At 42.1% G+C, this 17,773-nt stretch overlaps 2 protein-coding genes across 4 annotated transcripts in view; one reads left to right on the top strand and one right to left on the bottom strand.

Annotated features, from left to right (window-relative positions):
• The window catches only part of LOC308390325 (arf-GAP with dual PH domain-containing protein 1), a 40,683-nt gene extending 25,149 nt beyond the window's left edge, over window positions 1-15,534 (bottom strand). Inside the window, exons 1-3 of one of the 3 annotated variants that reach the window (XM_080872216.1) lie at window positions 14,801-15,534; window positions 13,984-14,184; window positions 1,894-2,021 (exon numbers count right to left, since the gene is read on the bottom strand). In XM_080872216.1, coding sequence (XP_080728342.1) covers window positions 1,894-2,021; window positions 13,984-14,074 — 219 coding nt within the window. In that variant the 5' untranslated portion in view covers window positions 14,075-14,184; window positions 14,801-15,534. The other 2 variants (XM_080872217.1, XM_080872218.1) reach the window with 2 other exon arrangements.
• A 120-nt stretch (window positions 15,535-15,654) lies between these two features.
• Window positions 15,655-17,533, top strand: cox19 (cytochrome c oxidase assembly factor COX19). Its single transcript, XM_080872219.1, has 3 exons — window positions 15,655-15,829; window positions 17,026-17,137; window positions 17,221-17,533. Exons 1-3 carry the CDS (start codon window positions 15,748-15,750, stop codon window positions 17,312-17,314), a joined length of 288 nt encoding a protein of 95 aa, XP_080728345.1. The 5' UTR covers window positions 15,655-15,747; the 3' UTR covers window positions 17,315-17,533.
• The last annotated feature ends 240 nt before the right edge of the window (window positions 17,534-17,773 follow it).

Here is a 17,773-nt window from a genome sequence, read left to right as displayed (position 1 = left end):
GAGCCATTTTACTAAAACAAGTGCAAGAGCGACTCAAAAGACAATCCTAACAAAAGGGACTGTTTGCTACAACTGTTAACACCACCACTTTAGTTATGATGCTACAAGTTGCTAAAAACAACCATCTCCGGTGCTAAAACATGAAGCCAAGCCACATGTGTGAAAGTCTAAAGTTCCCCAAACGGTCATTAGTTCTAAAATGACCCCACAGATATTAAAAGCACAGCCTGCTACAAAAATAATTTTGGTCTCTATGGCTATTTTCCACTTTCTTGACAACTGTACAAAGATGAATAATAATATAAGGCATCCATTTAGATTGCATGAAAGCTTATGTTTATGCAATATTTCAGCTGTAGCTGCCATGAATAATGGTGATGAAAAAAAACATACTGCTACCTCGTTAGCTAGTCGACTAAACTGAGTGGCTCACTTTACAACTTGACCATTGTTTACAGTTGTTGCTTTCATAGGTTTTAAAAGCAACTTTCTCACAACTAATACTCGTATGTATGATACATTATAGTGTTTCATGTGTATATCATTCTACAGTTGCAGAAGACTCAAAAATATTTTACATCAGCTTTAGCTAATTTCATAACAATCCACATCTAAAAGTTTGTCCATTTATGTCTAACCAAAGAGATTGTAAAATGGATTTTTAAAATAATTAGTTCACAAACTATATGATTAATAATACAATCATTTCCTTTCCATTCCCTTTTGAATTGACACTGGATGGCTTTTTCCACCAGGTTTGTAAAATAAATAAAAATCAATTAATGTTTAAATCTCTAGTCTCTAGTTCCAAAGTTGCTGGCAGATTTAGCTACCTTCAGACAGAGGACAGGCTAGTTGTTTAGCAATCCCTGAATATCAGGAGATCTCACTGTCTGCCCACATCAGCTGATGGCTTAGCTGATACCTTTCTCCATGTCCAACTGACAAATCAGACTCAGACTGCGGGTTTACTTGTGGTTCCTCGGGTATTTAAAAGCAGGATGGGAGGCAGAGCCTTCAGCTTTCAAATGCCCCCCAACCCCCAGTTTGTATTTGGGAGACACACCTTCTCTACTTTTAGAGACACTGACCGTCCCTTAGTTATACTACAATAGGTCTATACTGCTAAGGGGCTTCCCAGGATGCACTGAGTGTTTCTTCTTCACTCACCTCTTTCCACTCTGTGTTTATACACCACTTTGCAATTAATCAATAGTTACTGTTAATCTCTAGCTCTACACCGCTACCTGAACCTGGTTTATTCCTGTTAAAAGGGAGTTTTTCCTTCTCACTCTCGCCAAGTGCTTCGTCATAGGTTGTCGTCTGATTGTTGGGATTTTCTTTTCTTTTTTCTCTGTACTATTAGAGGCTCCTACAGTGTAAAGCCCCTTGTGGCAACTGTTGTTGTGATTTGGTGCTATATAAATAAAAGTGAATTGAACTCCACACAACAGAGGAGGTGGATTGTATTTGATGTTAAATTAAAGCTCTGTTCACGACATTATCATCACAGTAATTTAATAGCATCGCAAAGTTGGTTTTATTGCCATATTTAAAAAAATATATTTGATGCTGTCCTGATAAACACCGTGTGTTACACCTGATCAGACTACACCTCCTCCTGTATTCTCTTGAGAAAATTGTAGTTGTCGCTTGCCTGTGACCCCAAACCATCTGACGCTGTGGAGGCGTAGTGCGAGCAGTATGCTAGCAAAACAGCGGCGTTAGTCCTCCATCTCTTTCTCTCGACACAAAATGTAGGAGTGTAGGAATTCAATGCTGTGGAAGCCTTGTCTCACATTCATTTTATTGTTCAAATGTCAAATGTCATCAAATGTCAGCAAGTGGACTGAGGTTAAAGGTATGTGGAGATTTTTGACATTCCCACCCTACCTCCACCTCGCTGGCATCCCATGTGTCCTGGACAGACTTGACTCGGCTGATGTGTGGGATGCTCCGGTGAAGGAGCGAGCAGGCCTGGCAAACAAACACACCCAAAGTCAGCGACGCCCAGTCTGGTTCTGCAGGAGAGACAGAGAAAGGGAAGAAGGGAGAGCCGGGGGGGAGGGGGGGGGGGATTAGAGAAATGATGAAGGTAAAAGAGAGAGAGGGAAAAGGAGGAAATTAAATTTGTGAAAGCAGGACAACAAGACCGCGATACAGAGAGAAAGATACAGGACAAACAAAAAAGGAGGGGTGCAAAAGTCTTGTTATGAAGATGCTTTAACAAAAAGAACAGCAGCTCAAGGTTCAGACTATAAATACTGAAGGTGCTGATGCCAGCGCTGTTAAGAGGTTACAGAGGCAAAGTAAATGAAGCGAATATTACACCAGACTGTGGCTGAGTGAGCTCCTGCTCATAAAGGAGAGCAGGGCTGCAAAATATGATTTTGGGGAAATCCTATTTAGCCTACTGGCAGGAAGCAGACCACCTGAGATCTGATCAGACCTTAGTTACCGAGCTAGTTGCATCAGACACACAAATGCACACACATAAAGACTCTGGGAGAATGTGCAAAACTGAAGAAAAACCACTCTCTCTGCAACGCAGCACAACAGCAGCAGCAGCAGCATCTGTGGGTGGTCAGCCAGGGTGCATGTGAGTCACTGTATCACACACAGGCTGAGTCTGCCCATGCTGATGAAGTGTTCAAAGTCAAGAGGCGTGATGTGCAACGGAAAGAGGAAGACAGAGCAAAGTGAGAAACTGAATGTTAGAATATGAGAAAGAGAAACAAAGAGGATCACACATGTGAATACCACAGATGGGCTGATTGGTGGGTAGCAAATGCAAAGAATCACAATTCAAGTTAGCTGACTGGTAAGACTAAATGACAAGCAATCCTGGCAGCCACAGTTAGTTACTTGGAAGTGATCGTCTTTCTTGTTCCAGTTTCTCAGCTGAAAGTTTGGTATTTTTAGCTGTAGACATGGCAGTGTGCATTTGGTGTTTTTTTTTTTCCACTGAATACTCAACTATCTCAACTTTTAGGCTGATTACTGACAAAAACTAAGGGAGAATAGCGAAGGGATGGGAAGTAAAGGAAGCATCATTTACGAAAAGAAAGTTCAATTCCAGCATCAGGCCGGGGTCTTTCTGTGTGGAGTTTGCATGTTCTCTCCGGCTACTCTGGCTTCCTCCCACAGTCCGAAAACATGCAATTAGTGGGGATAGGTTAATTGATAAGATAAGATAAGATAAGATAAGATAAGATAAGATAAGATAAGATAACCTTTATTAGTCCCACACGTGGGAAATTTGTTTTGTCACAGCAGGAAGTGGACAGTGCAAAAGTTATGAGGCAAAAATTAGAATACAATAAGAATAAATACAGTACACAACTGTACAGAATAGAATAAAATAAAATACTATATACAGTAGAATAAAATAAAATAAATATACAATAAGATAAAAATAGAATACAAATACAAATACTATATACAACTGAGTAAAAATACAACGATGACAGAAAGGATTATTGCACTTAGTATTATTGCATATGTATGGATGTGTGTGCTTGATCAGTTAAAGTCTTTATTATGGAGTCTGACAGCAGTGGGGAGGAAAGACCTGCGAAATCTCTCCGTCCCACACCGTGGGTGCCGCAGTCTCCCACTGAAGGAGCTGCTCAGTGCTGTCACAGTCTGCTGCATGGGGTGGGAGATGTTGTCCATCAGGGATGACAGCTTAGCCGCCGTTCTCCTGTCACTCACCACCTCCACTGGGTCCAGAGGACATCCTAGAACAGAGCTGGCCCTTCGGATCACCCTGTTCAGTCTCTTCCTGTCCCCAGCAGAGATGCTGCCGCCCCAGCAGACCACACCATAAAAGATAGCAGAAGCCACAACAGAGTCATAGAAGGTCTTCAGGAGTGGGCCCTCCACTCCAAACGACCTGAGTCTCCGCAGCAGGTACAGCCTGCTCTGCCCTTTCCTGTAGAGGGCGTCTGAGTTATGAGTCCAGTCCAGTCTATTGTTCAGATGAACAATCAATCTAAATTGCCCATAGGTGCGAATGGTTTTCGGTCTCTGTGTGTGAGCCCAGTGACAGACTGTCAGCCTGTCCAGGGCGTACCCTGCCTCTCGCCCTATGAGAGCTGGGATAGGCTCCAGCGCCCCCCCAAAACCCTGAAGAAAAGGATAAGTGAATGGATGGATGGATGGGCCTGACACAGCACTAAGACCACTTTAAGTGTGTCTGAGGGAAATCCTTAACGTTTTGGTTTCTGTCACTTGGTCTGTGCCATTATTTTTTCTTTTTCTGTTGTTATTTGTGTGCTCTTGCAGCATTTTTCTATTTGCTACTTAAGTTGCAATCTATTTGACCTCTCTGGACCACCGTAGTCTTCTTCCATCGAGCCAGTTACTGTACATTGTATTATATTGTAAGTAAACAGTCAAGCAGGGCGAGCTTATTGAGACAAACATGTGAATAACAAGTCCATGAACATTTTTTTAGTCAGAGCCAGTTATTTCCATCTTTTATATACAGTCTGTGCTATCAGTATGCAGTATTAACGAAAACAAAATATATTTTATAAGTTCAAAGGTGATTATATTGGCTAATGTTAGTGTGCAGGTGTGGCATTTATGGATTAAGATGTTGCTAATGGATGCATATGCATGTGTGTGTATACTGTGCTACAGAACATATGCACATCCTAACCTGCATGTGCACAGCTACAAGCGACTGAAAGTACTGAGGGTGCCCTTACTGAGCAACATTCAAAAGTCTTTCTCTCTGTATCTCACTCTCTGTGCAGCTGCTATTTCTTAAATAAAGAGGCCCTCAGCGTGGCGCACCACAGACACACACACATGCACACACAGTGACAGCAGTGTGTAATACTCAAGGGAATCATATGAGAGGCAGGGGAACGAAAGGTTGAAGGAGGCAAAAAAAAACAACCCAAAACCCAACACCATTTCTGCATCTCTGTCGTTTCAAGGCTGAAGCGGAAAGGTTTAGAGATCTGGATGGAAACGGAGAACAGAGATGAGGGTTTGGAGGACTGGAAAAAGCAAACAGAGGGATGATGTGAGTTCCCCCGAGAGCGCTAGCTGGCATCTGCGATAATCTTCCTCCATTTCATCTCTTTTAACCCATGACAAGCAGGTGATGCTTTTATAAACGTCAAGTCATCCTTTAATCATTCTGGAGTGCAATGAAGCTTCAAGCAGCAGCGCTTTAATGTAAGGGAATCAAACCTCTTCCTTTTTAGGTCTTCGCAACAACAATATAAAAACTCACAGGCACCCACACAAACACACACACACGCACACACACACACTCACACCAAACCAACCCCTGCTGACATGAAAACATACAACCTGCCATTCGGTGGTGAGGTCATCTCTGTCTGAGTCAGGCCTTACAGAGAAACAGGCGGCACTCAGGGAGATTACTGTGGCCGCATGACTGACTAACAACACACACACACAAAACCACACACACACACAACTACACATGCACATACGCAGAGGGCTTTTTCCTCTACATGTACATGAGTGATGTTTCTCAACAGGATAGCTGTGAACAACAGATGCACAGTCGTAGTGAGCAGGAGGTGGAAAATTCCTGATGTAGTGTGACTTTTTTTTCCTTACAGTGCATATGCTGTTTGAGACATGTTTTTTTCTTTAAATGCAGCAGTACTGTGTTGCATCTCTGAGCAACTGTTCAGAGAGAGGAGACAAAAAGCTTTGCAGGAGATCTTATTGGGCTCACCTCTTAGGGAGACACCGGAGCTTTGGACAGAGGATGAATGAATGGGTGAGGGGCATTTATATTCTTACAGTGGCGGCCTATGACTGTGAGCATCTGCAAGCACTTTCATGCATCTGCAGCAGAGTCATTTGTACAGTATGTCTCATACACATGCCTGTCAGAAGTGGCATTGTGTTGGAGATTAATAGCTAGAAAGTAGGGCCATCTGAGGTTATGACCCAGTGTGTTGGTTAAAAAAAAACCCCCAAGAACAGACACCACAACATGCTTTCATTTCTCTCAGGGGTTTTTCATTTTAAAAAGACAGACGTTCCAGAGGAAATGTCTCTGCAAATACAAATATTGCCCATTGAATCCATTGAATTTGCTCTTCCCAAATCATTGATTCGTGTTTCTTACCTGCTGCCATGGGGATAGATTTTAAGGCTATGACTGTTGGGTAAGTATCATAATTTTCCTTGAGCCACTGTGGGCTAGTGTGGTCACTGTGTGTAGCGTGGTTCACTTAAATAGAGGGCTAACTCTCAAGTCCAAAACACGGGTTTGTTTAAAGTAATTGTTTCACAAAAAATACTCCATCTTTGTTATTGATGGATTACTACCTCATTACTTTTCTTTGCTTTTCATGTTCTTAACTTGAGGACATTTTTTTTTTACTAATAGATCTTATCCAATGCTAAAGTCTGTTCTAGAAGCAAGTATCACTGCACTGTGTTCCTTTCATTTTAAGGTCACTTGGACATGCTTGGTAAATTCCACTCCCCCCCAACTTCTATTCTGAGTACACGAGTACAAACAAAGGAGGAAATGCATTTGCTGAAATGCCACTGGTTCTAAAACTGAGGGCAATTTCTCTTTTACCAGCTATCAACAGTAATGATTGGTGCACAGAAAATGAACTCTTGGGGTATCTCACAGCTATACTGGACGCCTTCAAACATTGCCCACAGCAATCCAAAACCAATGGGTGAAGGTTGATGCCCATACAGTAGACATTTTTATGGAAGGACCAAACAAACTATGTAGCTTTTAGTTATAACCTTACTATAACATAAGGTATAAAGATAGAAGTACTAGGCCACACCGCTTTATCTTAGAATTAAAGCTGATTTTGGGCTCATTGGCCCAAGTATACAAAATCATAGCTTAAAAGGAGCATGGGTTTAATACTGAGCCACTTTACACAAGTGGCTCAGTATTTTGATAATGATGATGTCACTATGTCAACCCCTATATTTAGTAGAATAGCTAAATGTATAGCTAATAAATAAATAGCAAAATATTTGTTTCAGAACAATCCTGCTGAGCTTTGTTGGCTAATTCATGCAAGCACACCTTCCTGAAAGGTTACTTTGTCATGTTAATACAATATTTCTACAGTTACCTCATAATCATTGGGTCAAACAGCTTTCTAGAACATAAAATACTTCAAGGAATTTTTTTGTCCTGAATCCCTAAAGGCTGGTGTGTAGTTCCAATAAAGAGGAATTAGCGTTCTGTCTCCCTGAAACTCCCTAAAAAGGAGACTTGGTGAAATCCTTGACAATGAAACGTCTGAAAAAAGTACACTAAGCAGTTGTATGTGTATATGTTTTTGTGTGTGTGTGTGTGTGTGTTACGTGGGCTTGTTGTTATGAGGTCACTAGAGTCTTGGAAAATTAAGAGTGTGGGTTGACCTCAACTTCCTTGAATCAAATGCTCTGTTTGATTTCATATACCACCCACTGTTTTGTTCATTTTCAACATGCTCTCCTTTGGTGATCTAATCAATAACACCTTAATGTTAAACACCAGAAAGACCAGTTCAGACAATTTCAAAAAGGTGTATTTCATTTCCAGAAGAATCCAGAACAATCTACTCATCTATTTTTGTACTGATTTTAAACTGCTTCTTATTATGTATCAAGGCTTTGTGCTGCCATATTTATTAGAATGCTGTATTATTTCAGTCGGTTGCCTGCTGGATGACAGTAAAAGACTGTAACTTTACTCAATCGAGCCTACAGCAAGGCAAACAGACCATAGTCTAAGAAACAGAAAGGTCTAAAGATACTGATACATTTTATCATTAGTGCCTGATTCCACATTAAAGAAGTTTATATTCTATATTTACAGTGAGCTTCATGTTGCTAAACAGATGCTTGACTTATATATACACAAGTCAAGCATTATACAATTTTATATATCTAAAAAATTCCCCTCTCGCCCCTGTGGGCGGTCTTTATCCATTAAGCTCGGGTCCTCTACCAGAGGCCAGGAGCTTGAGGGTCCTGCGCAGTATCTTAGCTGTTCCTAGGACTGTGCTCTTCTAGACAGAAATCTCCGATGTTGTTCCTGGGATCTGCCGGAGCCACTCGCCTAGCTTGGAGGTCACTGCACCGAGTGCTCCGATTACCACTGGGACCACTGTTACCTTCACCCTCCACATCTTCTCAAGCTTTTCTCCCAGCCCTTAGTACTCCTCCAGCTTCTCATGTTCCTTCTTCCTGAAGTTGCCATCATTTGGTATCACTACATCTATCACTACGGTCGTCTTCTTCTGTTTGTCTACGACAACTATGTCCGGTTGGTTAGCCACCACCACTTTATCTGGAAGTCCCACAAGATCTTAGCTCAGTTATTCTTGACCACCCTAGGGGACGTCTCCCATTTTGACCTCGGGGCTTCCAGGCCATACTTGGCACAGATGGTTAAGAGAACTTTGTAAATATTCTCTCAGGCTTTTTGTCAGTATTACCCAGCAGAACTGTAAGCAAGAACACAGAACTTGAGCTGGAATGGAGATGTAACAGTCTTTAACCTGCCTGCTGCTTAGAGCTAAGTTAGAATGTATTATTGAGCAAACTGTGAATAGAGCAGGTAACTGAGAATTACCCTGAAGCAAGTGCTCTTCATGCATCCAGCCTACTGCACACTCTAACCGAATGACAACCTTTGCTGAAATCAAACAATTTCATGTAGCGAGAGTACATTAGAAGTGGAGAACCTCCTGCTGCTCTTGAGAAAGCAGACTGCAAAGGATGACGTAAAAACATTTGTTCAGGATTTCGTCCGATGTCAGATCATAAAAAAATGCTCAAAACACCTTAAAATTAAAGTCCATGTGATCCTAAACTGTATTACTGACTGGCGTAAAATAGGGACCGTAACCTCCTTGTGACTTAAAAAAATTGATGGTTGCCCATTTCATCACATTTTTTTGCATTCGTCAACCAACTGTGAGTGGTGGTGCTGATGGTCAACACGTTACGATCAATCTATGTTTGTTTGTCTATGCTGAAAGCAAACCGTCTACAGTGAGTCTGTTTGCAATAGCAAACTCGACTTAGATGAGTGTCAACTTGTATTCTGATTATTTATTATTTATTTCTGACTCGGACTTGAACCCAGGCCGGCCGCTTTCAGACGTTTCAAACCTAAAAAACCCCCAGAAAGCAATGAGTGGTACTGCAAAAGGAACCTAAACCTCGTTATATCTCATCTTGGACCTGCTGATTTGCTGTTCTATAAACACCTTCTGCACACCTAAAAGGATTGCTGAGGCTTCTCTCTGGAGGCAAAAAATCATTTGTGTGTCCTCAGCAGAGGGCAGAACCACAGTGCTGCTGAGCTACAGAGAAACCCCGCAGTACAAGCGCCCAGCTCAGCCTCTCAGCGGTCTCATCAAAGCGCACCAGCAGAGTGAAGATAGGGGAAGAAACGCAAAGGTAAGGAAGGGCAAAGTAAGAATGACTAAGCATTACAAAAACATCCACAAGCCATGCGTGTTTTCAGCCCAATTCCAGCAAGCTTTCTGCCTGCTTAATGAATGCTGTATCTGAGATGGGACGATAAGACACGGGTGAGGAAGGACAGGCAGGTCACTGCTGATGCTGCGATGTGTTTTACTTTGTAAGTCTGCAAATTCACGAACAATAGAAGGATTTCATGCGATGTCGCGTAGCAGGGAAAATAGAGGACCTCATCTTTCAGGAAAAGCAGGCTAACCTGTCACCTTTATAGCAAAGTAAAGCTAGAAACTGTCTTTTTTCTGACATTATTTCATTCTTCACCAAGAAAGATCTTTCTGTTTGGAGTGCTTCTGCACGGGTTTCCTCCCACACACCGAAGATCTGCTTAAGGTTAATTTGTGATTCTAAATTAGCTGTAGGTGTGAAATCGAGAAAAGGCGAGAGCCAGACAACCACACGACGGCGAGTGGACTAGACTCCAAAATAATTTTGTCTAGCACAATGCATGCTTTTCTTATTTCCTAATCCCATTTGAATTATCGTGTGAGTCATTGCAGAAAGCGATATATTTCTGGAGAAGACCTTTTCAGAGTGTAAATGTTTACTTGTAAACTAGCTGAAAGCCCTCACACCCACTTAACAGTCGCTTGTCTTGGTTTCTGGTCTGGTCTTAAATTTATGCATACAGACTCTTTAACAAATGCACCACTGTGATTAATGCAATCAGATTTCAAACAAATTTAAATGTCTGTACTCCCACTAAGTCAACTAGGAGAAGAACTGTGTGAACTGCAACATCTGGGAATGGCCATTATACAAGATTAATTGAGGGACATGCTGCCGGCATCTCCTGGGAGATAAAATAAGTGCATTTTTTATATAGGCCTGTGAAAAATGACCCTTATGCTCCCTCAATCTATGAAATGACCAAACAGTCTTCTGATGAGTTTATGGCCTCAATCGCTAGTTTCATTTCTCACTGAACACAGCATGTTGTTCATTTTGTAAACTGTGGCCCTATTAAAGCAAAAGAGGGGGATAAAGTAGAGCATCCTTTAGGGCAGCGGCCCCCAACCTTTTTTGCACCATGGACCGGTTTATGTCCGACAATATTTTCACGGCCCGGCCTTTAAGGTGTTGCAGATAAATACAACAAAAATTTAAAAAAAAAAAAAAAAAGATTCATAACACATGGGAAAAGACCCAGGGAAACCGAGTTAACAATAAAAATGATTTAAAAAAATAGAAAACCCAGAAAACCATAGATTTCACACCCGAGCATCAACTCTCGCGGCCTGGTACCAAATGACTCACAGACTGGTACTGGTCTGTGGCCCGGGTTTGGGCACCGCTGCTTTAGGGCAGATCCACCTTGTCGATGACAAGTTTCTACCTGGGAAGTGTGCAATGTTGCTCTGTTTCTTAGTCAGTGACTGATGTGTAAAATGAGTAAGAAAATTCTGAGTACAGGGAGAAGGTTACTGGGTTCGAAATCAGCCTGTGGCCTGAACGAACAAGCTTGTTCTCACCATGCTTGTGTGGATTCTTTCCAGGTTTTAGATTGGATATACGAGTGCAGGGTGTACCCCACCTCTCGCCCTTCGATACCTGGGATCCAGTTCTCCCACAAGCCAGAACTGGATAAGCAGAACAAGGATAGATGGCACTCGTTTAAGGAAAATCAAATGTTTGCTTCACTAAATATGAAAAAACTATTTCCCATTTTGTACTTACCTCTTTGTACGGTATCTGTTATATTCTACTTAACAGCCACAATGATGTTTTTTTCCTTTCTCTTTTGTCTATTGAGCGGATTTGTCTGTTTTTCTCTATATTGAAACCATCTCATAATTGAACCACCAAAACCAGCATCAAAAATTCATATCTTGATGAGATGTGAATTATTAGCCTGGGGATTCCTGGTTCCTGCCAACAGGGGAAGTGGTACTGGTGGGGGTTTCATCTGTGCTGCTTGTACTCTTGTGAAATTTTATGAAAGAAGCACAGTAATTAGGAAACAAAGCAGTTGGATTCAACTAAACTATAGCACGCATGCTGAAGGAAATTTCATCACCTCGAGGAAAGCGAGTGTATACGACTTGGCGGATCAGATTTTCCAGCTCCTTCCCCTAAGCTGTTGTATTACATCCTGGATACAATTGGCACTGCCACACAGAACAGAACATCAACTGCTCTTCAGAGGCGAGATTCTATTGTGCAATCATTGCAAAGGTGAAAGTGGTGTACTTGCCAGGGAAAACTGCTTAACAGTTTTAGCTCGGGAACATTCAATGCCAATCTTTCCCTGAGGCATAGTGAACTGTTGCAGAACAGTGAACAAATCATCAAAAACGACATCCCAAGAGACAAATAACGCTTGATCAGTGTAAATCATTGTGCCAGCTTTCCCCAAACAGCTTGTAGTCATGCTAGCTGGCCTGTGAGTCTGTACAGGTTTGCAAATAAATGCTTATGCTAGCACAGCCACACGCTCACAGAAACAATGCTAATGCTAACCGTCTATAACCTTTACCATGTTCATCATCTTAAAGAAGACAGCATACTTGACAAGGATGTCTTTTAGACACATAACAGATCAGGTTTCATTTTAATTTCAGCTTGGAGAATTGGCTTCCAGCATAAGTAACACTTATAAAGTACTTTCTTTCCTCAAGTATGCTAACATTTACTAATTAACAATGAAGCTAATGACTACTGCCCATCAGTATTCTACTCTCTTTTCTACTCTATTCTACTGAACAACCATCCCATATGTTTTAATAGCATTCACGTATGGCTGGGGTCTCACAGGGGTCAGCTAGGATGCATCTTCTGAATGCCACAAATATCCACAATTTTCCACTAAACCCAGCACACCAATGGGACTCATTTGTAAACTACTTAGTAAGATATCTACTGAGCCTATTGTTCATACTAATCAATTTTTATAACTCTAATTAAGGTTAAAAAACTAGGGTCATTGACGAAAAGTATAACGAAAATAACAGTGATGCCTTGCTAACTACCATAAACTTAATTTCAAGTGATAATTTCACACTTTGTTAGCTTTCAGCGGATATGTACCAAAACCTCTTCTTGTGGATGTGGCTCTGCAACACTGTGGCTAATTTTAATTGACTTTATTTGGGCTGGTGGAGGGTTGGTTGAGGTATCCATGTGCAAACTTATATTATATCAAGTCATGGGTTTGGACTCAAGGTTGGGTTAATTGGTGATTCTAAATTACAGAGATGTGTGAATGTGAGTGTGAATGTATTGTCTGTCTCTCTGTGTTAGGCCTGTGTCAGGCTGGCAACCTGGGTGTACCCTGCCTCTCCTCCTGTGAGATAGATAGATATTGGCCAGGTGGAGGGCAGTCTGAGGTATCCATACACACATAGAGATAATATTAAGTAGTCATGGTTTTGGAGTCAAGCTGTCTGCTAAGACACAAGCCCACTGGAGCTAACGGTACAAATCAATCTCTGAGTTATTTTGAGGTGAGTCGTTGTTCCCTGCTGCACCACTACACCGGATTTCAGTGTTCCCCCCGCCCTGCCAAATCTCACTTTAACCATTGTGTAAAAGCTGTTATAAACTGACAAAAGGCTGAACTGTTGTTATGTAGGTTGCTGATAATAAAAAAAAGGAAAATAAAAGAAAAATGCTTCTGCTAATTAAAAGCTGCATCAACCACAAAAAATAACAACCTTTCCACCTTGCTACAATCACAATGAAATCCCTCTTTAAGTGTCTACCCCTCAGACAAAGCTATCTTGTTTTGCAAAAGTGCCTTTGGCTCAAATAAATAAATAAATAAATAAATAAAATGTAAAAAAAAAAAACCAATGCTGCTCTGCTACAGCCAGTCCTCAGAGGAGCCGTAACCGGGGCCAAGGAACAGGCGTCCCGGGCAGGCTCGGCTCCAAGCACTGGGCGTTCGGCCCGTACTGGAGCCTCGACTGGCCACTCACTGGTTTACTGCCATTTGAGCAACGAGGAAGGAGGGGTGTACTGAAAGGATGATGAAGAGAGGATCTGGGTGGGGGGGGATGAAGACAGTGAAAAATGAACATAAATAGCTGCACAGGAATAGGGTGGACACACAGTCAGGAACATGTAAAGCAAAACCACTCACACACAAGTAATAACTGAGCTTTATGGAGGTTGCTGACAGTGTAGACTGTAATAACACAAAACCACACACACACACACGGAGTGAGGAGCAGAATTGGCATGTCTTCACACAGTTTAATTGGTTTATGGCTCAGACTTATAAGTCCAGAGTCCACTGTCAGGCCTACTTTGGTCTACTTTGTCCTCGGGTATCTGCGGGCCTTTGTCATCAGACTCGCTCAGACTTGTGCGGTTCTGAAGTGCCAGTTGGCTCATGTACCCCCTGCTGGTGTACAGCGGCTCGAAAGGCACACGCGCACCGGCAGCTGGATGCGCTGACTCCACCGGGCGCCGGGTTTTCAGTAACGGGGCTGGTGGACGGGGTGGAGGGGGGAAGGTTTGCCTTACCTGGATTGCCGCAGTCCGCGCACTTGTCGTTGCCCGGTCTCGCCAGCACGTCCTGCAGCTGCAGCTTGTTCCCCTCCGCTTCCAGCGCCATGGTGAGTTTATCCGTCCAGCCTCACCGCGGTGGGAAGAAGGTGCCCAAGAACATCCGTCGCTGGGGTCCAGCAGACAGACAGACTGGTCACCTGCCACCTCCGATCCGAGCTGTGCCCGAGGATAAGAGAGCAGAGAGAGAAAAGGAAACTGAGCGATCCGCGCCGAGAGCTCTTTCTGCCTCTCACTGATAGCTCTATTACCCAGGCTCTTTGGCTGCATAATAATCAAGCCCACACGTTACCATCGCCGCCTCCTCCCCTCCTCTCTGTCTGCCTGCTTTCCCTTCAGCCTTATATCTTAGAAAAGTGAGACATCCAGCGGTGAGCTAGGTGAAGCTGCACGTTTAAAGAATCCAGTGGAGTCGGATCCTGCGCTCGTGCAAAAATGTCATTTAAATGAAACTGATAACATGAACGTGCTCTGAATGCACACGCAGAAACGGAGAGGTGAATAAGTGTGCCTACTATTAATAAATACATATTAACATATATCTCCCATCTGAGGGAAGGTTGCAGGTTGTTTCCGAGGTTGCACTCTCCTGGATGGAGACCCCTGATTACCACTGGGATCGCTTTGGACTTCCACATCTGTTCCAGATGTTCCTTCAGCCGCTGGTAATTTACTATTTTCTCCTGCTCCTTCTTCCTGATGTTGCTGTCTGCTGCGATTACCACATTTAACACAACTCACACCACAGCGCATTTGGCCTGTTTCTCTTAACCACCTTTGTTGGTGTCTCCCAGCAGGACTTGGGGACTTTTAGGGTATATGCAGCACAGATGTTCTTGCACACAGACCCAGCTTGCATCTTACATCCTGTTGCCTGCCATGTGTTGGATAGTCTCTGGGGCAGCCTTGCACAGTCTGCAGCTTGGGTCCTGTTGGTTGTGGTAAACGCTTACTTCTATGGATCTGGCACTTGGGGCCTGTGTTTGTGTTGCCATCATCGGAGCCTCTGCGCTGTCGGCTTCTAACCAGTAGGATTTCCTAATGTCAGTCAGTTCCTCTGTCTGTCATCCCATGTAGGGGCTTGGTCGTCCGTGACAGTTTCTCTTCCTGTTCCTCATCACCGTCTGTCGGCAGCTGCCTGAGGCAATCGTTTTTGTTGTTGCATCAAATCATTTTTAAATAATATTTTCAACCAGCAGTTATGATTTTCAATTTCTTACAGTATCTAAGAGAACAGTATGAATCGGTTCTATCAGATTCAGTGTACAGTTAGAGTTTCTTTTTTAGTCCGTTATATTATTTTGAATTATGAAACTGTTTTTTAGTTTTCATGAGAACTTTATTTTGCAAAGTATCCAAAGTCATTTGTTTGTAATGAGGGGAAATTCTGATCACTGTGCTTTCCCCCTGTAGTCCTATAGTATCCGTTTGCTATTGTGCATTACATGGTCATTTTTAGCAGACTGGTTGTTAATGCCACGGAAAAAAATAAGTTACACATTTATTAAGACCAAAATTAAACCCATATATGGGTTTAATTAATATCAGCTCTTATTCTTTCACGAAAGTGCGGACAGTTTACGATAGCATCAATCGATTACTAATGTCTGTCTGCCGAGCCCTCAAAATAAAACGTCATACTTGCGCGACAGCAGGGTCAAACGGAGAGGCTGTTGTTTATGTCAAAACATTTTGAGACGGCCCTCTGTGAACTGAGAGAAAATGTCTACCGCTATGAATTTCGGGTCGAAGACTTTTAAACCTCGGCCTCCGGACAAAGGCTCGTTCCCTCTGGACCATTTCGGTAAGCTCCAGCTGAGCCTGTCTGCCCCGTTAAATAACTCTCGTTCCCCTCACCGCAGACACAACAGCGACAGAATTAATAATAACTGTGACAGTGTATGCTATAAATATTTAGAAATGTTTTAAATAAGTGCAATGCACTCATAGACCTTTGTCTAAGCCAGCTGCCTTTTAGCAGGATTGGTACATGGACGTTTACAGCGATGCTTGATGCTATTGCTATTAGGACAGAAGGTCTGAAGGACAGACTGTAATGAAAATAGCGTTTACACAAACATGCATGATGTGCTGCTCTGCGTTATATTTATACCAGTTATAAATGTTCTTAACTACATTAAACTTCTGATCAGTTTGCTTTATTAAAATAAGAGACATTTAATGAAAATGAAGATTGACCACCACACATCTTTCATGGTTTTCAAAACTATAATTGGGTGCACAAGTTTGAAATTATTTTCTTTAATCAACACAGGCTCATATATGTACACCCGCACTATTTGGTTAAATGTTCGTTAGCAAGTTGCACCTTGGTTGCACTTTAAAGAAATTATAAAAGCTCAAAATGACCATTCATGCGCATGATGAGTGTATGTAAAACAACTCGCTCACAAACAACAGGAAACTTTGTAGGACAACGCCTCACCTGCTGTTTGATTTTTTTTTCCCTTTCATTTGAAAACACAAATGTCTGTCCTGCTCTATATAAACTGCACAGAACCTTCAAGCAATATGTTGGCAGCAGCCCTTCACTTAAAAAGCTAGAAAAGTATCATGATACACAGTCATGGACAGAAAGTTTTGGCAGTAGCACAAATGTTGTGTTTCATACAAACTTCACTGATTCTGTTTTTATTAACATGATTTTTTTTTCTGCGTGTATGATCTACAGAAGAACCCTCATTAGTGTGTCATAACTTTCAAAGACTTTTAATGGCAATTAAAAATCAAATATGTGCATTATGTTGTTGGCCATTGTTCTCGTGCTGGATGTCAGCTTCTTCTGTAAATCCTGACTGATGATCGTGATGGGCCGCCTTATCGGGGCTGAAAGTTGATGACAACCTGTGGGCTCCTGATTCTTTAATGTTCCCCTTAAGCACTAGCGTTGTGTGGCTCGGAAGAAACTGTTTTATTACTGGGGGTTACAGATGACCATACAAATGCACAAGTCCTGATTTTGTCCTTTTGTTTTTCCAGGAGAGTGCAAAGCCTTCAAAGAAAAGTTCATGAAATGTCTCAGAGAGAACAACTATGACAACTCCATGTGCCGACTGCAGTCCAAAGACTACCTGGAGTGCCGAATGGACCAGTAAGAAAGCCAATGAAAATGTTACCTAGTGAATCGACAAAGGTAACGTGTATAATCGTCTTGGTTTTATTTTTTGTTTTCAGTCAGCTGATGACCAAGGAGCCTCTGGAGAAACTGGGATTTAAGGACCTGATGGATCCTCCCCCCAGCCAAGCAGGCAAAGACAACAAATCCTGATTTGACTCCACATCTGCTGTTTCCAAAGTGCAGAAGCATAGAATAAAGTGCTGTGACCGTGAGCTGACAAGGATGACTGCAAAGACTCTGAACATGCAGCTCCAGCACGAGGACTGTGTGTTTTCAGTCAATACAAATTAATTTTGTACATAAGATGACTTTATGTAATATATAGAGATGCTGTTTTGCTTGTCAATAAATCTTTTTTATCTAAACTTTTATTTTGGAGCCTTTGACACAGTTGCAGCAGTGACATTCTCTGAACAGTTCAAAAACAAACCCGCTTATCAAAAATCGACTACTCTTATGTTTCTCGAACACAACCTTTATGAAATTTAAAGGCTCCCTGGATCTTCTCAAATCCTGTATGGTGGAATTCAAACCAAATGTGCCTGTTTGGCATTTAAGAGTGTTTATTGTTAAGTATTTTTGATACTGTCCCATGAAATGACCAAAACG

The sequence above is a fragment of the Rhamphochromis sp. 'chilingali' genome (genome assembly GCF_963969265.1).
Source record: "Rhamphochromis sp. 'chilingali' genome assembly, chromosome: 22".
Classification (NCBI taxonomy): domain Eukaryota; kingdom Metazoa; phylum Chordata; class Actinopteri; order Cichliformes; family Cichlidae; genus Rhamphochromis; species Rhamphochromis sp. 'chilingali'.
This window is presented reverse-complemented; position numbering and strand designations above follow the sequence as displayed.

Bases quoted from the DNA above. Each gene is read 5' to 3' on its own strand.
- cox19 (XM_080872219.1), top strand. From the start codon at position 15,748: ATGTCTACCGCTATGAATTTCGGGTCGAAGACTTTTAAACCTCGGCCT. The intron at 15,830-17,025 runs GTAAGCTCCAGC...TTGTTTTTCCAG, and splicing joins GTTCCCTCTGGACCATTTCG to GAGAGTGCAAAGCCTTCAAA. The intron at 17,138-17,220 runs GTAAGAAAGCCA...TTTTGTTTTCAG, and splicing joins CTGGAGTGCCGAATGGACCA to TCAGCTGATGACCAAGGAGC.